Genomic DNA, 27,584 nt, shown 5'->3' on the forward strand with positions numbered 1-27,584 from the left:
GCACGCTAGCCGCTCCCGATGCACAGCAGAGTCCGGAAAGATAAGACAGAGTTCACAACGCACATACAAGTAAACAACACAGGAAAAATAAAACAAGAAGATGAACAATAAGAGTGATAGCACGCTAGCCGCTCCCGATGCACAGCAGGGTCCGGAAAGATGACAGTCAACCAGGCCACTGTGAACACGAGCACACAGCAGGCACGCACTGTCCGGTTCGTGGATCCTATCAGGCGAACTCAACCCACCTTGTCGTCCCGCGAACGAATGTACGCCAGGATAATGGAAGGCACGGCTAGGCGAGCTGGGTTGGCCGCAAACCTGGCCCGACGTCTCCGCGCTGGCCCCTCTTCTCCGCGCTGGCCCCTCTTCTCTTTTTGTTTACATTCACTGAAGCTAAACGCATACAACTTGAGACGTCATGAGACGTCACTTCCGGCTGGCGGCTCAGTGCAGTCAAACTCGTCTGTGTGGCAAATTTAAATGATATTTTTCAGAGCAACAGCTTCCTTTTCGTTGTTTCGAGCGTCAATTTATATTTATAAGCCCATAAGCTAACTAAAACCGATTTATACATATACCGGTGTCTCTAGCCCTTTAAAGTCTTATATTCAACCATGATTACTTGGAGCCTGTACATACCCAAATGGTAACAAAAATAGGTGGACCCATAAAAAAAAGACAAGGTTTATTTGAATGACATTCAATATACACTGACCAGCAGGCAACTCTCACTCAGCAAAGAAGGTAATAACTAATTAAAATGCACAAAGAAAGTGGATGGTCAGCCACAAAGGTGCATAATCTTCTGTGTGCTTAAGCCAGAAAAAAGGTGCATAGCTGGATGCCAGCGCATATGCATTCTCATCAAATCACTCTGGGCGGCAACACTGAAAGTCCAGCGCCGTATGGGTGAAACATATTGCAAGCTACGGCAGGCAGGCAAACCTGTATCAAATATGCTGCCCAATGGTGTATTGTTTGCCTACTTGCATTTATCATGATGTGCGGAAGGCTTGCACTCATTTTGTATTGGCTCTTAAAAGGGAAGTCAACCCCAAAATGTTCTTTATATGTTGTATGCACGCCACTACAGCAATCTGATTAATACTGCGTTTTTGGAATAGGAATTAAGCAGCAAAATTCACCTGTTTTCATCTATTTTAGGGATGGATTCTTCCACTTGCTCTCAACTGAAAATTACATCACAGTTGCCAGGTCTCAAGTCACAACTAATCTAGTTCAGAAAACTGGTGAGCCGTGATTGGTTGTGACCAGAGATCTGGCAACCGTGATGTCATTTTCAATCGACAGACAGTGGTAAAAAGATGGATAAAAAGCATACAGATTTTATCTGTTTAATTCATATAATTCATAAGAAATATTAATCTTATCAGCTGTGTTTCAACAAGTTGGGACACACGGAACATATTCCAAATAAAATGTTGGTGTTGACCAATTTAACAATTATTTCCAATTAATCCCAATTTAACATGCATTCTGTCATGTGCACAATGTTCAGAATAAATTACTTAATGTCAAAAGACATGCCGTTTCAAACGAGCCTGTTAGTTCAGCCGCACACGCATCACTGCATGGAGATGAGTAACTTCTAGAACCACCACGCAAGTGAATTTCTCAATTAAAGCATGACGTTTCCTCTTTTATATTTAGATCTCAATAAAATGCCCGTCTCATGAAAACCCCACGATCAAGTCAATGTGCCACGCCTCTTGGTGATTGAGCACAAATTTCTCTGTTACACATGGTCGGTATGTCACAACTTCGGATGGGAGGGTCAGTGTACTTTGGAACAGTTCAAGCCAAGCACTTAAAAAAAATACCTTAAACATTAACAGGAAATTCTGACCTAAAATGAAGGGAGCACAACAAGTGAGAGGAACTATGTACGTGACTGGATCATTGGTATTGACCTGTTTTGACAAGCTTTCTTTTCTAATGTTAAATTTTTCTCATGGCACGCTTTAGTTTTGACCATTATTATTCGATACTGTGATTTTGGCCGAAGTCTGGTGATTTAGAATGTGCAGAGTGATTAGCAGTGGCATGACTACTCTTGAAAACGGCAAGGGAGATCACGGTTGACGTGTGTCCAATCGGTACATACTTTTCTCCTTGTTGTGTAACAGGTGATCACCGTATGCATATGACAAACCAGCACATTAAGCTCTATTTGTGAATGAAATTTCTTTCCTTTGTCTTTCATATTTTTAATTGAATCAAAACAAATAATTATTTCTGTGATATAAAGTAACTGTTACACAACTGATTTGTGCTTGCGCCACATTTCCCTGCTCGGAATGCATTGTGGTCTATATTCAACTTTTGAGTTAACATTGATGGTCACTACTTTTCCAAGTGCATCGTAGTAATTTTGAGTGGCGTACATTTATTTTCCAGAGACATTCAGACATGGAAACAGGCAGGACAGTGGCCCTCCAGGACCAAGGTTGGACATCCCTGAACAGATGGTAGATTGCATACAGACATGACAAAGTTGCTTAATTGTAAAACTTGGACCAAAACATACTCAGAAAGACAACATTTTATAGTCACAAAGAACCTTAAACACTAAGTCAACCCCCAAATTTCTTTAGTAAATGTTCTGTGCAACTCAACTGGTCGGAACAGTGTTTTGATTAATGTTCTTTCGAGGGATATGAATTAAACAGGCAAAATCTACCTGTTTATAATCCATCTCAGAGGGCGGCCATTTTGTCACTTGCTGTTGACTGAAACAAATCACAGTTGCTAGGTCTCACGTCACAACCAATTACGGCTGACCAGTTTTCTGAAGCTGAGCCATGATCTGTTGTGAACCGAGACCTGACAACTGTATATTCCACAAACATACTGTTAATCAGAATGCCGTGTTACAGTAGTGGGAGCACATACAACATAATTTTAAAAAAAAATTGGGGTGACTTCCTCAACCTACACATCCAATTTCTACCACTATACTGTATCATGAGTGTGCTCAGTGGAATAAACCTCAAAATATCAGATTTCAAATATTTGTAGAATTTACATTTACTCAATACTCAATTTTCATGCTTTTAGAATCCATTTTGAGAACAATTGCCGACTCATCATCACTCTGCATAGTGTCCGTTGCAGAACTGATAACTGACAACACAAATCTTTGTCACCTTAAAGATAGTGAGATATAAAAGAATCATTTGAATACAAAACATGTGTTCATAACAATAATAATAGTAATACAAGTCGCAATTGACCAGCAATTGCTAAGTAACACAAGTGAAACCTTAGTAGTTACAATACTTTGTTCTATGTGATGTTGTTCATTTAAGACAGCTCATCACTTGGTGATCTAAATGCTTTTAGTAGCATACACTAACTTAAATGTCCTTTTGAAGGCAGAATGGGTATACAGCAGTTAATGAAAAGGTTTATTACAAAAATGTTTTAATAATATGCCATTGCTGCTTTTCAGGCAGTGTGCATGTCCACATACCGTAATTTCCGGACTATAAGTCGTGGTTTTTTTCATAGTTTGGGTGGGGGGGGGCGACTTATACTCAGGAGCGACTTATATATGTTTTTTTTTCACAAATTTTTACTTGATCATTAAGACATCACTTACAAGTATAGTTGACCACTTCCCATGTTATTTTTAGTATAGTTGATCACTTCACATGCTTTTATATCTTTATCTTGAACATATTCAAAACAAAAAATAGAGAAAACATCAAATAAAGCAATTAACACTTTAGTCAAAGTCAAAGTCAAAGTCAAAGTCTCCTTTATTGTCAATTCCTCCGCATGTCAAGACACACAAAGAGATCGAAATTACGTTTCTCACTATCCCAGGGTGACAAGACAGAGTTCACAGCGCACATACAAGTAAACAACACAGGAAAAATAAAACAAGAAGATGAACAATAAGAGTGATAGCACGCTAGCCGCTCCCGATGCACAGCAAAGTCCGGAAAGATGACAGTCAACCAGGCCACTGTGAACACGAGCACACAGCAGGCACGCACTGTCCGGTTCGTGGATCCTATCAGGCGAACACAACCCATCTTTTCGTCCCGCGAACGAACGTACGCCAGGAGAATGGAAGGCACGGCTGGGCGACCTGGGTTGGCCGCAAGCCTGGCCCGACGTCTCCGCGCTGGCCCCTCTTCCGCTGCCTCGCAGACCCGCTGCAGACCCGCTGCCGACGCATCCCAACAATGCTCCAGGACGGAGCAGTCCGAGCTCACGACGCAGTCCAACCGGGGGAGGAAGAGCAGGCCAGTCCGGCGTCGCTCCATGACGAAGCAGTCCGAGCGCCCTTAATCTCTCCGCACCAAAGTCCAGAACGCCATAAAACCCACTTCCGCCGATGTTGAGCAGAACATGCCCGCCGCACTAGTAGCACGACGTATCACACGAGACGGACATACACAAAACTGCCGGACAAACACTCAGTAAACGCTCACAAAATACCGAACGGGACAGAGAGTGGCCGCTGCGTGTGCACGCGCCGCCATCTTGACATAAAGCACCATATCCAAGTCCACTGTCTGCTGTATGTACACTTGCTCCATTTTTGCTCCTCTTATATTTATTATTATTATTTATTATTATTTGTTTATTTATCATTTATTCAACACTCTTATTTATTCATTGTTTGTGCCTTCTTGGTTTTTTTTTGTGTTGCTTGTATGCATATGTGTACTATCTCACCAAGGGATAGTGGAAACGTAATTTCAATCTCTTTGCGTGTCTTAGTATATAAAAAAAAAATCAACGATAAAGCAGACTTTGACTTTGATAAAACAACCCAAAAAAAATCTATTTTCAGACGAAACTGGATGAGGGCGCTCTAAATTTCACCGTTGGCCGTGACTCATCAACTGGGTGGGCTTAAGAAAAATGGCACCAAAAAGAAACTCATATTTTGCAGGTTACAAACTTCAAGTTGTAAAATATGCAGCTGAAAACAGTAATCGAGCAGCAGAAAGAAAGTTTGGAGAACCGTGATGTACCAAGGGATTACTATTTCAAGTGACGTCAGTAGCGCGGCGTGGCGGTTGTTTACATACAAACGTGCCCACATAAGGACTACCGGCATCATTAGCGGTGATCATTTCTAAGTGACACGGAGGACAAAGAGTTTGAAGGAATTAAGGATTTGGAGTGACATAGAAGGTTTGAAAAACTATTATGGCTTTTACGCACGCCCGGTCCTACTCTACTGAGTCGGGGGCCGGCGCTCGGCCGAGTGGCTGTCCGCAAACGGTGCATGGGGCTCGGACATGGCCATTACGCACAACACCGGTCCGGTCCTATGCCATGGAGCTCTCGTGTCTGGAAGTCCACGCCGCCACACGCTTGGAAGTTTGTTTTGTTTAATAAAGAGCCGTTTACCAAACCCATGTCTATTCTTGTACTTTGTTAACGCTACAATATAGTTATATACTAGATCTGTGGAATAAAGACGAGGCTGACGTCATGGTGCACGCGCGGCGATGTTGACAAAGGACGAGGAATTTGATCGATGGATTTAATGGATTTAAAGTGCACGGATGGTTTGATAATATTATTGGGTTATATTATAGTTATTTCAAATATAGTTTATCTATCGTTATATGAGCCTCAGCCGCGCGCACCCATTGTTGACAAAGAACGATCGATGGATTTAATGAATTGGAGTGACACTGATGGTTTTATAAACATGTTATTCATGTAATACCGTATTTTCCGGACTATAAGTCGCTCCGGAGTATAAGTCGCACCAGCCATAAAATGCCCCAAAAAGTGAAAAAAAACATATATAAGTCGCTCTGGAGTATAAGTCGCATTTTGGGGGCAATTTATTCGACAAAATCCCACACCAAAAACTGTCATGAACGAGCAACAACAGGCTAAACGATAGCAACAACAGGCTAAACGATAGGTATGCTAATGTGACAAACAAAGAGCTGAGAACGGGCCTGACGTAACATATAGAGTGATTAACGACAACTATTACATGAATAACATGTTTATAAAACCATCGGTGTCACTCCAATTCATTAAATAGCAACAACAGGCTAAACGATAGGTATGCTAACGTGACAAACACAAACAAAGAGCTGAGAACAGGCCTGACATAACCTATAGAGTGATTAAGGACAACTATTACCTGAATAACATGTTTATAAAACCATCGGTGTCACTCCAATTCATTAAATAGCAACAACAGGCTAAACGATAGGTATGCTAACGTGACAAACACAAACAAAGAGCTGAGGATGGGCCTGACGTAACATATAGAGTGATTAAGGACAACTACCGTATTTTCCGGACTATAAATCGCGGTTTTTTTCATAGTTTGGGTGGGGGGGCGACTTATACTCAGGTGCGACTTATATATGTTTTTTTTTCACACATTTTTACTTGATCATTAACACATCACTTACTTAAAAGTATAGTTGACCACTTCACATGTTAGTTTTAGTATAGTTGATCACTTCGCATGCATTTATATGTGCATATTCAAAGCATGAAAAATAGAGAGAAAAAATCAAATAAATTAATTAACACTTTAAAGTGACATATCCATGTCCACTGTCTGCTGTATGCACACTTGCTTCATTTTTGCTCTTCTTATATTTATTATGTTAATTGTTTCTTTATTATTTATTCATCACTCTTATTTATTCATTGTTTGTGCCTTCTTGTTTTTATTTTTTGTGTTGTTTACTTGTATGCATATTGTGTACTATGTCTTGTCACCGTGGGATAGTGGGAACATAATTTCGATCGCTTTGTGTGTCTTGGCATGTGAAGAAATTGACAATAAAGCAGACTTTGATGAAACAATCAAATAAACAAAACAAAAAACGTTAATTTCAGACGAAACTGGATGAGGGCGCTCTAAATTTCACTGTTGGCCGTGACTCATCAACTGGGAAGGGCTTAACAAAAATGGCACCCAAAAGACAATCCTATTCTGCAGGTTACAAACTTCAAATTGTGAAATATGCTGCCGAAAACAGCAATCGAGCAGCAGAAAGAAAGTTTGGCGTTAGTGAGAAACTTGTAAGGGATTGGCGAAAAGCGGAGGCCACTCTTAGCGAAACAAAGAAAACGAAAAGAGCTAATCGCGGGCTAAAAGCTAAGTGGCCACAGCTCGAAGAACGAGTTCGTGCATGGGTGCTTGAACAACGTGCTGCTGGGAGAGGCTTATCAACAGTGCAATTGCGTCTCCACGCCCAGGTATTTGCCAAAATCATGAATATAAATGAGTTGTATGAGAGAAATGTAGTGAGAGGATCTTCTTGTTATCGCATGGAACGCAATTGCCTCTCAATCCATGCACGGGTGCTGGCCAAGGAGATGAATATAACGGATTTTAAAGGAGGACCATCTTGGTGTTATCGCTTCATGCAGCGCAATCGCCTCTCTATCAGAGCAAGAACATCGATGTCCCAAACGCTCCCACCGGACTTCCAAGTAAAAATCGACAGTTTCCGCGAGTTCGTTAAGAAGCATGTAAGTGAGCAAAACGTGACACCGGATCATATTATTAACATGGACGAGATCCCCCTCACGTTCGACATTCCCATGGGCCGAAGTGTTGCAGAAAAAGGGCAGAAGAGTGTTAATATAGAAACTACTGGTCATGAAAAATCGCACTTGACAGTGGTGCTGGCATGTTGCGGAGATGGCTCAAAATTGCCACCAATGGTCATCTTTAAACGAAAAACGATGCCCAAAATCCAATCCCGCTCAATTACTGTCGCCGTAAATGAGAAAGGGTGGATGGATCAGGAAATGATGAACTTGTGGCTTACGAAGTGCTACACTAGGCGTCCGGATGGCTTCTTCAGAGCGAACAAAGCTCTGCTTGTGATGGACAGCATGCGAGCGCATATCACGCCACAGATAAAAGAGAAATTAAAAAGTCTCAACTCCATACCTGCCATCATCCCTGGAGGCTGTACTAAAATACTTCAGCCACTTGACGTCTCCGTGAATAGGAGCTTTAAAGCAGTTCTGCGTAACCTGTGGGAGCAGTGGATGGTGGACGGAGAACACAGCTTCACGGCAACCGGGAGAATGCGACGTGCAACATTCCTGGACGTCATAGGATGGATCGACAAAGCGTGGGCTTCGGTTACACCCAAAATCATTTTGTCAGGATTTAGAAAATCTGGAATAATTCCAACTGAAACTGACGAGGAGTCTGACATCAGCGACAAAGATGACGAAGGGCCCCACGTATTACCGGCATCAATCGCGGCTTTGTTCGAAAGTGACACGGAAGACGAAGAGTTTGAAGGATTTATTGATTAGGAGTGACGCAGTAGGTTTGGAATTTTTTTTTATTTTTGTTATAGTTATTTGATATATATTTTATTTTGTGTAGCAACTTCTATATGTTTTTATCATTACAGTTCATAGTTGTTGGCTCGTTGGACTCTCGTTTTGTTAAATAAAGGGCCGTTTACCAAACCCACGTCTTCCCTTGTACTTTGTTAACTATATTTATATACTACATCTGTGGAATAAAAGGAGACGCAACTGACCCAGGAGGCTGACGTCAGCTGCCCACGCGCGGCTTTTTTGACATAAAGGACGAGAAATTTGATCGATGGATTTAATGATTTGGAGTGACACAAATGGTTTGATAATATTGTTTATGTGATAGTTATTTAAAATATAGTTTATATATTGTTGTATGGGCCTGTGGAATAATTTCATCTGCGGCGCAGCACACGGCATTGTTGAGAAAGGACGATCGATAAACGAAAAATTTGATCGATGGATTTAATGATTTGGAGTGACACAAATGGTTTGATAATGTTGTTTATGTGATAGTTATTTAAAATATAGTTTATATATTGTTGTATGGGCCTGTGGAATAATTTCATCTGCGGCGCAGCACACGGCATTGTTGAGAAAGGACGATCGATAAAAAACGAAAAATTTGATCGATGGATTTAATGATTTGGAGTGACACAAATGGTTTGATAATATTGCTTATGTGATAGTTATTTAAAATATAGTTTATATATTGTTGCATGGGCCTGTGGAATAATTTCATCTGCGGCGCGGCACACGGCGTTGTTGAGAAAGGACGATCGATAAAAGAAGAAATTTGATCGATGGATTTAATAATTTGGAGTGACACAAATGGTTTGACATTGTTTTTTATGTGATAGTTATTTTAAAATATAGTTTATATGTCGTTGTATGGGCCTGTGGAGTAATTTCAACTGCGGCGCGGCACACGGCATTGTTGACAAAGGACTATCGATGGATTTAATGAATTGGAGTGACACAGATAGTTTTATAAACGTGTTATTTATGTAATAGTTTTTTTTAATACCTCTGAATGTTACGTCAGGCCCGTTCTCAGCTTCTTGTTTGTGTTTTTCGTGTTAGCATCGCATCGTTTAGCCTGTTGTTGCTCGTTCATGTCTGTTCTTGGTCTTGGATTTTGTCGACTAAATTGTCCCCCAAAATGCGACTTATACTCCGGAGCGACTTATATATGTTTTTTTCACGGTTTTGGGCATTTTATGGCTGGTGCGACTTATACTCCGGAGCGACTTATAGTCCGGAAAATACGGTATTGTTTTGGTTTTGTGTATGTTTTACAAGGAAGCCCTCAAAGAGATCATCTAGACCAGGGGTCACCAACACGTGCCCGCGGGCACCAGGTCGCCCGTGAGGACCGCATGAGTCACCCGCAGGACTGTTCTAAAATTAGCTCATATAGCGGCACTTGTCAGTGAGCTGCATCTATTTGTTTTACAGTCAAACCTCGGTTTTCGAACGTCCTGGTTCTCGAACAAATCGGAATTCTAACAAAAAATTTGAGATTTTTTGCTTTGGTTGTCGAACAAAATTCGGAGGTCGAACCTCGCGAGATGAGCCTGGAGGACCCGAGAAAACCCGAACGCGCGGCCCGGATGCCGACTGACTCCGTTGTTATTGTATTTTTGTTACTTTGAGGATTGTATTAACCCTTAATCATGTCTCCAAAGAAAGCAAGTGGGATCAGTAAAGCCATCCTAAAACACAAAGACGCTCTTAAAACAATGCGACAGTGCGCGCCCGGCGCCCTGGGGTTGCGCGATTGGACCAAATTAAGCTCCCTGCGCACTGAGGTCGACTTAAATTTTGGAAAGTACATCAGGACTTTAAAAATATTTTCTAAATTTTAGCGACGGCTCTGTCACAATAATGCGACCAGCGCGGTGCAGTTGCGCGGTCGGCGACGCGCTACTGTTGCGCGTTCGGCGGTGCGCTGCAGTTGCGCGATCGGACAAAATTAAGCTCTCTGCGCACTTAGGTCGACTTAAATTTTGGAATGTACATCAGGACTTTAAAAATATTTTCTAAATTTTAGCAACGGTTCTGTCACAATAATGCGACCAGCGCGGTGCAGTTGCGCAGTGGGCGACACGTTACGGTTGCGCGTTCGGCGGTGCGCTGCAGTTGCGCGATCGGACAAATATGCTCAAGTGAAAAAATGCTTAAAAAAGGTGTTTTTTGTTTTTTGCCTTGAAACGGATTAAAAATGTTTCCATTATTTGTAATGGGAAAAATACATTCGGAATTCGACCGATTCGCTTCTCGGACCGCCTTCTGGAACGGATTGTGGTCAAAAACCAAGGTTTGACTGTATTTTTGCTATTCTTGTTAGAATCACACTTACATGTGAACTGGAAATGACAATAATAACACAGTGAAAGCCAAATTGAGCAAATTGGCTATTTCAGAAGTCTGTCAAACTGGTAGCCCTTTGTCTTAATCAGTACCCAGGAAGTAGCTCTCGGTTTAAGAAAGGTTGGTGACCCCTGATCTAGAATGTACATTAATTCCTATGGGAAAAGTTGCTTCTACTAACAAATATTTCTATTTACAAACCGGACCGCGGAAGCATTTAAGTTCATAAGTCGAGGTACTACTGTCATTTCCAAATCAATAAATCAACACTTTGCATGACTTATCATTTCCTCTTTGACTCTGCCGATGCCACAAACAATTAGTATCACCATAATACATTTTTAAGGGCACACTACGACTCACATAACACTTTCCCAGAGTCCAACTTCCCACTTTTCCATTAAAATTCTTCATCAGTCAAGATTGTTTAAGCACTAGAACACTACTTGAATATCAGTAACTGTTTCAATTCAAGTGCTGCCACTTGGGGAATGTTCCCTCACTGCTCAGCTTGAACATTAATAAAGAAGGCACTAAGTTGGTATATTAAGGTTTAGATTCGGCACCCGTCTGTAGACAAAATTAAAGGTCTTTGCTCGGGGTCGGCTGTGAAGCTCAGCTTTGATTTGTTGAGGGTGTGTGTCAGGGGCCAGTTGCTGACAGGTGTCCTCGGTGAGCAGAAAGAGAGCGTAGTTGTCAGGCTCGGAAACCTTAAATTTGTCAGCACAAAGTGAGCAGACCTCTTCTGTCGTGGTGTATGACTGGACGATTAAGGTTTTAGCTGTGCAGCCCGTATCCACATCTTGCAGGGCTAAACGTAGATAGTTCTTGAGAGGGAAGAACAAAAATATTGTATTATGACAGGAAATACAAACAAGCAGACAGAAAAGCACATACATTCTGGCACGTACATTTTAATCGCTTGCATATAATGTAAACGGGACTAGATTCTGATCTGAAGTCTCATGTGCTGTAAGATTAGTGAGAAATACAAATATTCTAAATAGGCCCCACTAAATGGACATGAGTTTTGGATAACACCTTTATAAAGCAAGAAATAGAGCCTTTAGTCTAACTTTTGCTACAGACTTTTAAATTTGGACAACTCTTGACTTTCACCTATGTGGGAACAATTTGGAGAAAGCATACAAATTCTTAATTGAATACGAGCCTTGAAATAAGCAGTTTCACACTGCAGTTTTCAAGTCAAAATGTGCATTTTGCACTTCAGTAAAACACAATGAATAGCGCAACTGAGGGTAAGAAATATTACATTTTCTGATAGTTGAGCTGCAGAGCATGTCCCAAAACGTTTTGCTGGGCTGGACTGAACACGCTCACATTAACATGCGCACTGTGCTTATGTCACTTATTGTAGGCAGTCGAGGCAAGCTCGATGCTATTAATGCCACAACCAGCTTAGCTAGCAGCAAATTTTGGCTAGCTACTTGTCTGGCTTAACAATACGGGGTCAGTAATCATGGCGGTGAATAAGCTACACATCTGACAATTAGCACTATAATTTGGTAATGTGTGTAAAGAGGCCAGTCTCATGTGAGTCTACAGGTTTCACATACAATAAAGTTAACGGCGTAATAGAGGCATAAATATACCCCCACAAAAATATCATAATTTTTTTTTTTAAAATCTAGAAGAAAAGATTAACTTCTACTTCGTGGATTTTACCTGTGGCTGTTTTTTTGTAACATATCCGCTGCAATAAACGAGGGAACTATGTAATAGCAGTACTGTCAGCCGAAACGTTCCAGTATTTTTACATTCTTATAATTTAAGATTAATAACTTTTCCGCTACATTCATTGAGTCAATAATTCTATATTAATTTGTGAATTTGAAACATTGTAGAATATGCATGATTTCCAAAGTATTGTAATGAGAAATGTGAATACAGTTATCCCTCGCTATATTACAGTTCACTTTTCACGCTGCTTCACGCATGCATTGTGTTATGGCTTCAGAAGAAAGTCAGGCTGCAGAGGCGCATTATATAATATGTACCGTAGTTTTCACACCAAAAGGCGCACTGGATTATAAGGCGCACCCTCATTGAATTTTTTTATTTTAGAAATTATTTCATATATAGGGCGAACCGGATTAAAAGACGCATAAAATAGAAGCTATACTGCAACAAACTGAGGTTGACTAGGGTTGCGGTATGCATCCACTAGCCAATAACCAATGAGCCCTCTGTAAACAATTGCATTTCTCAAACTATCTCCTATAAAATGATTGGAACTGACTGAAGTTTGATCTAACACATTGGTACTACTTACCTAAGTTTCCCTTCCATATCGATCCGTAAATTTACTCGAAACATTAACGGAGCAGCCTATTTTGAGATGAAATAGCCTCGTGCGTGTAGCAGCTATCATTATAGCATTAGCTACCCACAAGCTCCCATGAGCCTCAGCTCGCAGACTCCCATGAACCTCAGCAAAGTGTCATGGCAGCCCCCTGTAAACAATCACGTTTCTCAAACTCGCTCCCATAAAAGTGATCGGAACCGACTAAAGACTGATTTAACACATTGGTGCTGCTTATTTATGATTCCGTTGGATATTGATCCGTAAACGTACTCGAAAATATTAACGGAACAGCCTATTTTGAAATGAAATAGCCTTGCGGGTACAACAGCTATTCAGTGACGCCCTCTGACCACGGTTGCCGTAATGCGTAATAATGCCGTAATAAGAAGCGATGCGACCTTGTAATTTACTAGTCGTACTAAAACGTACTGAAATATTTGGGCAGAGCGCTGTATACAACCAGCATGGATCAACAAATTCATCAATCGATCCATATATAAAGCATTATAAGGCGCACTGTGGTTTTTTTGAGTAAAATTTAAGTTTTTAAGTGCGCCTAATAGTGCGTAAAATACAGTACTTTGTATTGATGATTAAAATTATTGTTTTACTGTAGTTATCTGGAAGAAATTGTTTACTTCTCTTTGTTAAACAAATGCTTAGGCCTGAAAACAAGTTTTGTCCTTTGGTTTCAATCTTCACTTTGAATATGGACATCCGATTTTTCTTTGGATTGTTTTACATTATGTGCCCTCTCTGCATCCATTGTAGCCTGGTCATCCTGGAAGGGGGATCATCCCGTCTATGGTCTCTTGTCTAAGTTTCTCATTTTTCCTCAGTAGATGTTTTTGAGTTTTTCCTTGCCCTCCTGGGAGTTAAGATCAGGGTTTGCTGAGAATAATTGTCAGTTTTTGCAGATGTGAAGCCCTTTGAGACTTGTCTGTGATTTAGGGCTATACATACGTATGAATAAACTTGACTTGACTAATGATTGTAAAAAAAAAAAAAAAGGTTTCTACTTCACAGATTTCGCCTATCACAGGTTCTTTTCGGAACATAACCCTAGCGAAAAACAAGGGATTACTGTATATCGCTAAAATCTAGAGCTCTTAAAAGTCTTCCTAATTGAGTGCACAATTTTGTAGACAAAGAGAATTCGTGTTCCTTCCACTTTCAGTCTTGCATATGAAATGGCTAAGTGTTCCGATACTCGCTAAAATCTGGAGCTCTTGAAAGTCTTCCTAATTGAGTGCACAATTTTGTAGACAGAGAATTAATATTTCTTCCACTTTCAGTCTTGCATATAAAATGGCTAGGTGTTCCAATACTTTTGTCCGTAAAGCGTTGTAGTTGTTGTTTAAACCAATCACACATTTAAAAACAGAAGAGATTAGGATCTATTTGAAATTGCCACAACTCACAGCCTGGGTTCAGGTCAGGTGTGCTACCTGAAAGTCATCCACGGTGGGTGCTGAACGCTGAGCAGTGCGACGGCGGTGCCACTGATGTAAAGTGTTTCTGGCCTCAGAGCTCAGCACCCGTGCTGCTTGCTCCTCTTGAAAATTCTTGATGAGGGCCATAGCCCCATAGGCACTTGTCAGGTAGTAACCTCCTAGGATAGAAGAGGTAATAAATTGATGGTATGGTTTTGTTTGACATTTCCTGATCATTATACTACAATATTATAAATAACCCACTGTAATTGAAATTAGGAAAACATAAAATGCTGCATTCCAGCCAGGTAGCATTTGTCTGTTGAATACTGAAATATGCTCTAAATTTACTGCGGTTAACAAGGGATAATCATACCACAACTATGCTATTTTCCAGCTAATTTACTGAAGAAAGCCAGACAGGTTTGGCAGACATACTGGAAGCATTAGCCCTATTTTTCCTCTGAACCTCGTCCAACCCATTCAAGTCTCACAGATTGTAATTTCCTCCTTTTTGAGCTCTCAAGTTCAGCTGCTCGGTAAAGATAAGCAGATTTCTTTTCAGGTAGAAGACCTTAAAATAGTTTTTTTGTTAAGACTTATTAAATATATATTATATTCAAGAATATAATCTAATCTACCCTGCATCTTTTTTTAAACTGTGGACGTTTCTACCATGCATGTTTTTTTTTTACAAGTAGGAAAAGCCGGGAGACATTTCCTATCACACACCTTAAAATATAAGCCTGTAAACTATGTTTATTAACCTGTATTAATATAAAGCAGTACCTTCTCCTTGAAGAAGAGATGGATCCAGCAGCTCCATCATGTACTGGATGTCCATGTCCAGCTGAGGCAAGTCACATTGTGCAACCACATACGTCAACATGGGCAGGAAGTCATCAGCGCCGTACATCCTCCCTGGAAGGAAGCAGACGTGTGGGTGAAAAAGGGTCAAGGGAGGGGCAGCAGACTTTGAGGCAATACAGCTACATCAACGCATAGTCTTTGTTTGCAAGCTCAAAATCATTTTCAAATCAAATCCTTACTCCATACCTGAGTTGTCCTGCATGATGGTGTAGATGAGCTTGCATACACGTAACAGCAGTGACACCTTTTTCTCAGGTGAGTACATCTTCCTCATGCTGAGGAACTTGTGTCGAATCTTCCCAATGGCCATAGCGTCAGGTGGTACCGCACCGTCCACTCCCAGCTCCTGAGGCCTCTTGGACTTAGCCAAGGCTAAATTGTCTTTCATCTGCTGCCAATCTCCACAGTTCACCTATTAAAAACAAAACCTAAGTTGAACCTGGTTCTTCTTGCTCCAGAGTTACGTTTAGAACCATTACAATGACTACTCAGTGAGTGTCAATGCTTTAACATTTGTCACCTGTGTCATCAGGTTGACTAAAAGTTACCGCTTGATATGTAATGTAAATGTAATTCAATGTCATCATTCAGATCCAACATCAGAATACTCTGCATACAAAATAAAATATATTAATGAAAGATCTTGCATTAAAAGACATCATTTATGTTTTGAGAAAATAACATCAATAGACACTGCCGCAAATCTAATTTGCATTTTCACTGTACTTACATGACCTGGAAATTTCCCCGCTGTGAGACAAATAAAGGTTATCTGATTTGATTTTACAGTATGTAAACTGGTTGACTTTCCTTTTGTCCTTGTCGTCATACATAATGTGACACTGTGAAAACAAATGTAAGATGATCTCTCACCTGAAAGTCATGTAAGGCCACGTCGATGAAAGTCTTCAGAGGCTTCAGCACACACTTGTGCATGGCCTTTTCCAACACCTGTTCTGTTGAATATGAAGCATCACATAACATTTTTAGGTTTTAAAAGCACAGTCATTTAACAGTATACTAATTGATTTGGTTGAGCAGTTAAGCAATTGATTATGACCGCTAAGCCATCGTGTTGGAGAGAAAAAGGTATAACACGACACAGAGCATTTTGCTAAATCTCCCCCCCAAAAAAGGAAAAAGCTACCACAAAAATTTTATTATTGTGTGCGCATGTTCTATATGTACTTTGGTTGGTGTGGCCCTAATGTGGCCCTGAAGGATGTTGACACTATTCTGTGAGTCTGTGTGGACACAGTAAGACAGAGTAGCTCTGAATATTTGATAAGCAGTGAAATAATTGAGCCCAATATTAATAACAGAGGTAACCATTGGTTAGACCTGACATCAGCAACATTTTATTGTTGTTGAGTCATTAGTTATGAAATTGTCTGTTCACAAAGTGTTCAATATAAAACCAGGCTTGAGTCATCAACAGTCTGCAGGGGCTGTCTTATGACATCAGAGGGTTAAATGTCAGTTTGCACAAACAGAATGTATCAATTTTCTTCCGAACAAAGCTTTGCTGTTATTGTCCACAATGAACAAGAGTGAAGTGAAAAGTCATTCACACATTCATGCATTGCTTTGGTCACATCATGTTGCTCACATATGTTTACAACATAATGTCCAAATAATATTTACTAAGAACTTAGATTAAATCCACACTGCCTTTTAAATGACTCTCAGATGTCAGCAATGGGCAGAGAAAAAAATTACCAACATTTGGAGGCCAAGAATAGACGTCATCAGGACAAATCCCGCTGCCCTCACTGTAACTCAACACTAGCTCTAAAGCATATTCAAACTAGTCATGAGTTCATTTAGTTCTTTTTTGTTTAAGGCAAAAGTAAACACCATGGGTATCCAAACTCGGTCCTGGAGGGCCGCAAGACACATCTAAAACAGGCAGGATAGCGGGCCTCCAGGAATAGCGGTGAATAGATTTTTTGATCCCTTTCAATGTGATTCAACTGACTCAACTAAGTGGCCACTACAGCTGAGCTGCCACTGGATCATCTCACATTATAGAGAAGCGATACTGAGTGACGTACTTCTCACACGCTTGTGTCGACAAAACATGACGCACAATCATATCAACTTTAAAAAGGTTCTTTTGACATTATAATGCTTTCAAAGACGTCTAATAGATGGAATAAATGCCTTACCAATCACATCTTCAGGAATGAGCGACTCTATCGGAGGGTCCAGCTCCGAACTTTGGCACAAGTAAGCTTTCATCTGCGTCATGAACTGCCTGAGTGTCTGCAGAAAATCCTCCCCTGAAGTGTGGCAACCCCGATTCTCCTGAACAAAGCTAATATAGTCCTGGACCAGGGAGCCAAAATATGAACTTTTGTTCCTGGACAGCTCAGCAATCTTTTTCACTGCCCGTCTCTCTGGCGTCATCAAGGAGGTGAGCATACCGCTGACCTTGCGTAAGCGTCCCTTCAAGGCCTGGGGAAGAATAAATGATCCCCCGCTTAGGCTCACACCCACCCTGCGCCTCCTCGCTTTGAAGGACTGACGGAGACGCATTTCCAAGTCAGCCTCGAGGCCCACCCCATAGTCCTCCTCCACTTCCTCTTCACCATCATCGTCATCATCTTCATCATCGTCCTCACTTGTGTCCTCTACTGTGTCTGTGTCTTGATGGTTAAGGTGGCATGACTGGGTGGAACCCATGCCCAGGGAGAACCCGGGAGATTGTGAATATTCCAATGACTCAGTAGAAGAAGTCGACATGCTCATGTCACTGAGTCGTTGAAGTCCTCTCTCGTTTTGGATCGATGGACTCACACTGCTGTTCTCGACCGGAATATCATCCGGAACGCAAGCAGGTGGCTTGACTCGAGCTATAGCTTGGGCAATGGTCTCATCATCAAGGGCAATGTGGCAGTGTTGGGGCATAAGTGGCTTATTGAGTCTTGGAGGTGGTGGGTTTGAAGGCACATGGATCGGTGATCTCCCTGAACCTTTGAGTGGGCTGCTGTGTTTAGCACCCATTGTCGGTGGAGGTGGAGCGGGGCGCCTGGTGGGGGCCCGCTGCTGCTTTGGGGCCACAGGAATGGCCACTGGCATGCTTTTGGGTCTGGTGGTAAGTGCTGCAGGTCCAGGTGGAGGTGGGGCCGGTCGCCTGCGAAGCATCAAGCGAGGTGGGGGTGGTCGTGGAGGGGGGTGCGATTTGCGATCCACTTTTATCTCTTCTTGGTGCCGCTCACTCTCTTGGCCGCTGCCGCTTGTGGATTTCATAGACACATTTATAGTGTCGTGCAAAGATAGATTGACCTCACAGTGATGGTGCTGCCGAGTTTGGAAAAACAGTGGGTTGACAAAGCAGAGAGTAGCACTGGAATGGCTTTTTTCACTTCGAGGAGAAGAAGCCCGGTGACGTAATGTCGGTGGTGCGCTGTCACAGTGGGGCCCAGTATGATGACGCTCCGACCCTTCTTCCTCAGTGGTCCTGCTTGTCCGTTGGGGGCTGAGAGTTCGGCTAGAGGGTCGACTGGGAAGGTGGGAGGTCGGACGCTGGCTGCACAGGGCAGAGTCCCAAAAGCCTGTAAGAGAGACAGTTTAACACTCAGGCAAATTCTGACTGGCATACAGAGCGAAATATTCATTCTGCACACTGATCTTCACAACCTCATTCTCTTGAGTCTTGCACCACCAGTTCAAAGGTTGTCTTTCAAGTTTTGAAGTTGAAGTGTTAAATGGGTATTTCCTTCTTCTTGCCGCTGGCCGAAACTCACTGACTCAGTCCTGTGTCTCTTTCGTCTAACTCGTTGGTGTGTCAAACCCTCAAAGAGGGAGTCGCCGCTGTTATTCACAGAGTGGGCGGGCACTCAACAAACAACATAGCGGACACATTTCCAGTTGCTCCATTCCACTGTCAGCTTTGTACTGTCATGTTTAAACTGAGCTAGAGTACAATGCCATGTAGTTCCTGGATTATTCATTGTTAATGCTACCATAAACCTTGAATATATTAATATATAGCGCTTAAAAAGTGTCAGTATGTCATTTCAAGTGTTCTATTTCACTAATTTGTAATGGCCTTCTTTGGTCCTGCCTTTCTTTATTGGTCCCAGAAGAAAGACATTCTACAGTAACTTAGAATCAGCCCTTCAAAAGTGCCATTTTGACCAAAGTGAAAAGGACGAGCAGAAGTTCACGTGCACCAGTTAAACTATTAGCCCCACCGGCAGGCTAAAAAAGGAAACGCTAGCTGTTACATTACTGGACAGCTGCTGTCATATGTCTGCCCGTGTCTCCAGATTGAAGCATATGTGTTCATGCAAGCAACTAAATCTAAAGCTACATGTATTAAAGGAATAGAATTGGATAGTTTGACTGTTTATGGTTTTAATTTTATTCATATCTTGTTTTAAATGTCTATGTTTTTGTATGTCTGATTTTGACTCTATGGACAGCATTGTATGGAGATTGTTCTTTTTAAATAAAGTTGAGTATTAACGCGAGATTGTGCTAATGTTGTTGGGACAAAATATTGTCCTCAATGAGACTTTATTATGTGAGGAAGACAAGACGAGATGCAATGAAAATGCTGCTCACAAACAAAAACTGCCTTGTCTACAATAAGTGTGCACTTTCCTAAAGACACTTTTCACAATATATTTATGTAAAAATTGTTAAGTTTTAAGCGATAGAGGAGGCATTGATTTCAAGCCACTAACCACCTCCATATCGTGGAATGCAAGCAAACAAAGTACAATAACGGCATTGCATGCAGTGGAGACGCTGAGCCAGTTCACGGGGGTATCAGCACAACTTCACACCATCAAATTTTCTCAAGCCCTACGTCACCATTACCTCAACATTTTCAACATCTTGACCAAAACCAAGCGTGTCACATCCTCACTATTTACAGCTGAGTATTTTCATTCATTCATCAACTCATCTCAAAATATTGGGATCATATTTTCATTTATTTAGAGCTGCCACCTTTACAAAACAATGGATTAGACTACCTGGTCCAAGTTGAGCCACCTCTTCCAGATCTTTTTGTGTCTTGGCAGATGCAATGGCTTCTGGGAGTTTGAGAGGGATGGGCAAGACATCCCTAAAGTAATCAGAATTAAAATTAAGAAAAAACATTAAAGGGACAGTTGAGTGAGCTGAACGTTGGCACTTCTATGATGTCAGCACTGATATTGATGCCACTAAAAGAATCTGTAGTTAAGGGCTTTTTTGGGATGAGATTCACAACAAACTGGCCCACCTACTTTTGGACCTTGCTACCTGCTTTTTATCCATTTGAACCTATCTACGTCACGAGAAAGAGGCAAGCATTGTAATGCGTATTGGTTCCACGGTATAGTTTGTCATGTTCTGTTGTCACCTAATGTCCGAAATGGTGATTGCCATCAAAATTCAAATGCTCAAATTCTCTTGTTTGACCTGCACAATATTCTGGATTTACTTACTCAAATGGAGTACTCTGAGCAAAACCCATTATCACGTCCAAAAAATATGAAAAATAGTATTATTTTTGTGAATTACTGAGATATTACCAACATACTGTATCAAAAACTAATTTATATTTATGACTACACAGTTTGTTCAACATTTTCCTCAATGCTCTTTATTCCCATTATAATACTGATTATCCTGTTACATGACTTTTGAATTACCATTTTAATCAAGGTATATGGTATACAGTATATAATATGAATGCAAAATGACATGTTGCAATTGCCTTTGTGATTCCATGGTTCTTCTGTTACAATTGTTCATATGATCTAAGTGGTTGCAATCTGCATGTAGTGTAATAAACAGTTCAAATGGTAATTTCGTCATCCCTCAGTAGCATAGTATCAAAAAAAAAAGGAGAGAAATTGTTAAGTACCTGCTTATACAGTAGAAAGCCACGAGACGAAAAAGATCTGCAAAGCTGATTCCAGATCCATCGAGAGAAAACGCTATAAAGCAATCAAACATGGAAATATAAATTGTTTTCAATACAACTATAAAATTAATAGAAAGTCCCATTTTGTACGTAATGATGTCAGTTTGAGTATAAATGGTTTCTTTGTTATGTAGGCTGTGATTGACAGGCAGACAGCTGAGGGTCTTGTCTGCCTTTTGCTTTAAGTGATCTTGGCTTTGTGCAACCCTCAATAGGTTAAGCCGTACAGAAAACATAAGGATGTTAAGTGTTCAGTAAATATCTTTCTATTTCAATGTGTCCAGATTGGGAAATGCAATGGTGAGCAGATGACCCACACATGCACACCGTCACTTCCCCTTGTTGAACATGTGCAGTCATATCAAGGAAATGTGACAGCTGCTATGAGAGCATCCATTGGCGCGGAGCTACTTCCTTTACTTCAATGACATTGCAAGCAACAATGCTTAGGAATATCTGACATAGCATATGTATAGGACCTTCTAAACCAGGGGTGGGCAAACTTTTTGACTTGCGGGCCGAATTGGGTTCTAAATTTGACCGGGGGGCCGAACCAGGAGCAGATGGATGTAGTGTTTGTGTGAAGTAATACCTGTAAAGGTCATTGCATAAAAGGTTTTGGCCTTTAGTAGGTAGTAAAGCATGGATATTCAAAAAAAGTTTTTTGAAAACAAATGCATTTATTAACAGCATTAAAAAAAAAAAAACATCCCTAAAAAACGGCTTTCAGTGATTCTCATAAAATATGACACTGTTATTATGAATAACAGTCTCCATCACTTCAGTGCCTGCAGGTCAGATTAATGAAAGATGTATGTTTATCTTATGAGATCACATCAAACGGCAAACATTCTGACCAAATATATCATCTTGAAGAATCGGTGAAAGCATACATCCAAATAAAGTAATCAAAACGGCAACACGGTGAGGGGTATCTGAAAATCAGAGCAGAGTTTTAACTCACAAACACCTGGTAACGGAGGTGAGGAAACGGGAAACACTTCCTTAAAGTAAGCCTTAAGAACTTTACAGGTTAAGATTAGTCACAAACAGGTGGTACATCAATGTCCTTGAGCATCCTGCATTGTTTGAAAATGAGAATGGTCGCTAGTTTCAATCCCTGCTATTTGTACAGATCATATTCCAAATGCATTTTTTTACAACAAACTTGAAAGCCTCCCCTTCATTTTCAGTGTTGATTTGATGTTGATGTTCATGTGGCTGAACGTCACGTCGCGTACGTCGAGCCAAATTGGCCACTCTTTTTAAACACTCGGCACTCAGTGTCCACCTTGCTTTTCCTTGGGCGACTCATTTTAATGGAAGGATTCCAGGGGAAGGTTTGTGGGTGGCTTTAGCGTAAAACTGTATCCGAAAACTCGGCGCGCAAATTACAAGAATGCTGTCGTCACAGCCCACGCTCTAAATTCGGCACTGCTACAAATAGAGCGCGAGTGCGCCATTTCCGTACTATTGAGTACGTACACGCACTTGTGAGTGTGCACCGAGCTTTCTGACACGGCTTCCGGTAGTAAATCCGCAGGCGAGTGGTTCCCCATCTACTGGGGAAACGCAGTCATTGCAGGCAAAATGACCGAAAAAAAAAAGTTTAATAATACAATTTATTTAGGGTTGGCGGGCCGGATTAAACGGTCCTGCGGGCCGGATGTGGCCCGCGGGCCGGATGTGGCCCGCGGGCCGTAGTTTGCCCATACCTGTTCTAAACAGTACATATTTTCCAGAAGAAAAACAAAGGTTTTTGTGTATAGTCTCACTGATGAGATAAATTTTGAAAAACAGAAAAAAATGAATCCCAAAGGTCAAATCAGTTAAGAATTGAGCCACTACCAGGACTGACTAGATTCCTAGCTTCTTCATTCTTGCAGCTTTCAGGTCCATATTGCAAATTCTGATTCAACAAAACACTGAGACGATTAATAAAAAAGATAAGTGCTGCTTTTCCTGCCTTGGCCATTTGGAGGCAGTATAGGACAACTGCAGGCACCACTATAGTCAAGGTGAAACGCTGTTAAATTATCCCTTGTAAATGTCAGTGACGTAATTTACCCTTCAAAGCAAATACTCTGTAAATCAAAAGGTCAGTGTGTGTTCACGTCAATAATGGGCAGCATTTGATGTCATATACAGTGGTCCCTTGAGGTACAAGTGACCCAACTTTTTTCAAGACCAATGGCCAATTTTTTGTTTTGATTTGCAAGCGCAAACTTGAGATAAGCAGTGTGTATAGTCGGATTCAGTTGAAACAGAGCTTTAAAATATAATATACAGTACATGTATCTTCAAGATTACACACACACAAAAACTGTTGGTCCCCTAGGGACAATGGCTGAGAGCCACTACAATGAATATTTAAAATTTAACACATGTAAACAGACCATATAAGAATACATACTAACATGCATTTATTTGTCCTCTGCAAAGAACAACAAATATTAATGCTGAACTGTGAAGCCAAGTATGTTCATGACTGCCCACAGGGGGCCAAGACGCGCACACCAGAATTGCAGCACTATTAAAGGAGAAAGTGTGACAAGTAGAAATATTATAGAGTGCTATTTTTTGTCATTAAAAACACATTCCAAAATTTGGGATTTTTGAGAGGGGGTTGATGGTTTTTTTTATTCATTCCAATCAGGAAAGATAATTTGTAATACAAATGTTTTTGAGTTACAGGTCAAGGAGTTATTTAAACTCGTGCCTCAAAGGCACCACAGTATGTTACTGAAGCAAAAAGAGCAGGAAACTTACTATAGTGGCTTTCTCTGACAGGAAAGTGGCTGATGGTGCTTCCTGCCCCATCCTCTTTCAGACACACAGAGAGGACCTTCCTCTGGAGAGTGACTGACTTCCTTACCAAGAAAACCTGCATCACAAACCAACCAAAGATTATAGATTCTTAGGTAAAAAATATAGCTGGTTAATATTCCAGATCATGGTTCTCACCCCTGGCGGCTGTTTAAGGAGGATGTGTTTGGCTTCCTCTTCACTGACTGACAGCAGCAGCCATGCGGTGTGTGTTTGAGTCAATCTGTCCAAGACGCTCATCCTCCTCCGTAATGAGTCATATCCATAATCCCTCTCGCACCTCACGCTGCTGCATTGAGGGGGTTCCAGGTAAATGCCATTAACCTCGCCACTCACCTCGCTCTCTAGCCTGACAAAGACACGAGAGAAAAAAAAGGGAGTTTTGATCCACCTGGTACTGTAAAAAAAAAGTGACACATTGTCCAAGTCCAGTACAAGTTGAAAGCAATAAGTATGTTAACAAAATCTTAAGATTGATACCCTTGTGTGTCCGCAGGCTCCTGGTCCACTGTGGGAGAGGTGTGAACCATCTCCTTCTTTAACTCCCCAAGCTCCAGCGCAAATGCATCAATCAGCTGCAAGAATAAAGAATGAGAGGCTCTGGTAGATAAGTGTGAGGACGAGTGTCAATAGCAGTCAACCAATCCTAGAGAATAGCTGAAGATCAGGCTTAGAAAACAGGAAAAAGGTTGCTCAGCCTTCCCGCGTGTGTGTCTAATTTCTGACAGGCAGGAAACTACACACAAAGCATTGTACGCACTTATATTAAAATGTGAGAACATGTCTTGTTTTGCGGTCAGTTTTGGGAACACTCGCATGATTATCGAAACGCCCCAATATAGGCTTTGTGTTTGACACTATATCACGTTCAGCGTTCATTCTTGTTCTTGTTTTGTGTAATATTAGTGCAGATCAGTTCCACGTGGTTTGTATATTTTCGAGTTAGCTTGTCTTGTCTTGTTCAGTTTGCATCAGACTTGCATCAGTCGTTTTTATGTTTTCCAATTTCAACATGTTTGCATACCCTTGAAAATTTAATTCTTCACTATCCAGCATGTCTCTGGTGACCATTTTTGGGGGTCCACCAGCCTCTTTGGCAATGATAATGCGGTGTGATTATAATATAAGCATATAATCCAGGGGTGGGCAAACCTTTTGACTTGCGGGCCGAATTGGGTTCTAAATTTTGACCGGGGGGCCGAACCAGGAGCAGATGGATGTAGTGTTTGTGTGAAGTAATATAAATGACATGTAAAGGTCATTGCATAAAAGGTTTTTACTTTTAGTAGGTACTAAAGCATGGATATTAAACTTTTTTTTTTAAAACAAATGCATTTATTAACAGCATCAAAAAAATATTTCACCAAAAAACCACTATCAGTGATTCTTATTAAATGCGACACTGTTATGATGAATAACATTTTCCATCACTTCAGCGCCTGCAGGTCAGATTTATGAAATATGTTTATCTAATGAGGCGAAATCACATCCAACGGCAAACATTCTGACCAAATACATCATCTTGAAGAATCACTGAAAGAATACATCTAAATAAAGTAATAAAGGAATCAATAGTATTGTTGGTTTCACTTTTTTGCCAGTGCATCATAGTCTGGAGTAAAATTTGTTGTGGTAATTCTTAGGATAAAGCGGAGGTGTCGGTCCGTTAACCTAGATCTGTGACGGGCTTTGTTGACGTTCTAGTGGCTGAACGTCTTCTCACACACGTAGGTCGAGCAAAATTGTCCACTCTTTTTTAACATTCGGCACTCAGTGTCCACCTTTCTTTTCTTCGGGCCACTCATTTTAATGAAAGGATTCCAGGGGAAGGTTTGTGGGTGGCATTAGCGTAAAACTGTATCTGAAAGCTCAGCGCGCGAATTACGAGAATACTGACGTCACAGCCTACGCTCGAAATTCGGCACTGATAGATGAAATAGAGCGCGGAGTGCGCCGCATCTGTACTACTGAGTACGCGCACGCACTTGTGAGTGTGCACCGAGCTTTCTGACACGGCTCCCGGGAGTAAATGCGTGGGCGGGCGCTTCCCCATCTACTGGGGAAACATAGTAATTGCAGGGAAAATGACCCCCCAAAAAATTAATAATACAATTTATTCAGGGTTGGCGGGCCGGATTAAACGGCCCAGTGGGCCGGATGTGGCCCGCGGGCCGTAGTTTGCCTCATGACTGATATAATCATTATATGGTTTGAACATATTGTTGCTCAGTACGAAGAGCTATCATGAATATATTTCAAAAGTGTGTAGTTTACAGCACTAACAAGTACCGTATTTTCCGGACTATAAGTCGCTCCGGAGTATAAGTCACATCAGCCATAAAATGCCCCAAAAAGTGAAAAAAACATATATAAGTCGCTCCGGAGTATAAGTCGCATTTTGGGGGGCAATTTATTCGACAAAATCCCACATCAAAAACAGTCATGAACGAGCAACAACAGGCTAAACGATAGCAACAACAGGCTAAACAATAGGTATGCTAACGTGACAAACACAAACAAAGAGCTGAGAACGGGCCTGACGTAACATATAGAGTGATTAAGGACAACTATTACATGAATAACATGTTTATAAAACCATCGGTGTCACTCCAATTCATTAAATCCATCTATCGTTCGATATGATAGCAACAGGCTAAACGATAGGTATGCTAACGTGACAAACACAAACGAGGAGCTGAGAACGGGCCTGACATAACATATAGAGTGATTTAGGACAACTATTACATAAATAACATGTTTATAAAACCATCGGTGTCACCGCCACTCGGCCCCCGACTCAGTAGAGTAGGACCGGGCGTGCGTAAAAGCCATAATAGTTTTTCAAACCTTCTATGTCACTCCAAATCCTTAATTCCTTCAAACTCTCCTCCGTGTCACTTAGAAATGATCACTGCTAATGATGCCGGTAGTCCTTACATGGGTACGTTTGTCTTTATGTAACACTGACATCACTTGAAATAGTAATCCCTTGGTACATCACGGTTCTCCAAACTTTCTTTCTGCTGCTCGATTACTGTTTTTAGCTGCATATTTTACAACTTGAAGTTTGTAACCTGCAAAATATGAGTTTCTTTTTGGTGCCATTTTTTTTAAGCCCACCCAGTTGATGAGTCACGGCCAACGGTGAAATTTAGAGCGCCCTCATCCAGTTTCGTCTGAAAATATAATTTTTTTCAGATGTAGTTTTTTGTTTTTGTTTATTTGGTTGTTTTATCAAAGTCAAAGTCTGCTTTATTGTCGATTTTTTTTTCATATACCAAGACACACAAAGAGATTGAAATTACGTTTGTCACGTGCTGGTGCCCCCTGCGACAGGACCACGCCCCCCTGTCAGTGGAATCACCGTCACCTGCCAGGGGTTCATGGACAGCGCTATATCAGCGCCGCCAGCGCAGACCTGAGTGTCAGTCTGTCCCTTGATGCTGCTTCGCTCATCAGTCCCGGAGATACTGACTCGCTTGACTATTTGAAACCCCCGCAAAATCGTTTG

General features: G+C 41.2%; 1 protein-coding gene and 1 long non-coding RNA gene across 5 annotated transcripts in view; one reads left to right on the plus strand and one right to left on the minus strand.

Annotated features, from left to right (window-relative positions):
- Nucleotides 1–671: 671 nt before the first annotated feature.
- The window catches only part of LOC125969172 (ras and Rab interactor 2), a 39,577-nt gene continuing 12,664 nt past the window's right edge, over nt 672–27,584 (minus strand). Inside the window, exons 3-13 of one of the 3 annotated variants that reach the window (XM_049720964.2) lie at nt 24,554–24,648; nt 24,212–24,422; nt 24,017–24,131; nt 21,188–21,260; nt 20,310–20,401; nt 17,490–18,878; nt 16,195–16,277; nt 15,508–15,733; nt 15,241–15,372; nt 14,467–14,630; nt 672–11,519 (exon numbers count right to left, since the gene is read on the minus strand). In XM_049720964.2, the coding sequence (XP_049576921.1) occupies nt 11,226–11,519; nt 14,467–14,630; nt 15,241–15,372; nt 15,508–15,733; nt 16,195–16,277; nt 17,490–18,878; nt 20,310–20,401; nt 21,188–21,260; nt 24,017–24,131; nt 24,212–24,422; nt 24,554–24,648 (2,874 nt within the window). In that variant the 3' untranslated portion in view covers nt 672–11,225. Of the gene's footprint in view, nt 11,520–14,439; nt 14,631–15,240; nt 15,373–15,507; nt 15,734–16,194; nt 16,278–17,489; nt 18,879–20,309; nt 20,402–21,187; nt 21,261–24,016; nt 24,132–24,211; nt 24,423–24,553; nt 24,649–27,584 lie in introns of all 3 variants that reach the window. The other 2 variants (XM_049720967.2, XM_049720966.2) reach the window with 2 other exon arrangements.
- On the plus strand, nt 2,355–25,645 carry LOC125969185 (uncharacterized). 2 transcript variants are annotated; one of them, XR_007481499.2, is made up of 3 exons: nt 2,355–2,492; nt 24,038–24,168; nt 24,570–25,645. It is a non-coding gene; the product is annotated as an uncharacterized lncRNA (long non-coding RNA). The 2 variants fall into 2 exon arrangements; XR_011086921.1 differs by lacking the exon at nt 24,038–24,168 and having other exon boundaries at nt 2,356–2,492.

Source organism: Syngnathus scovelli, chromosome 5, assembly GCF_024217435.2.
Source record: "Syngnathus scovelli strain Florida chromosome 5, RoL_Ssco_1.2, whole genome shotgun sequence".
NCBI classification, from domain to species: Eukaryota; Metazoa; Chordata; class Actinopteri; order Syngnathiformes; family Syngnathidae; genus Syngnathus; species Syngnathus scovelli.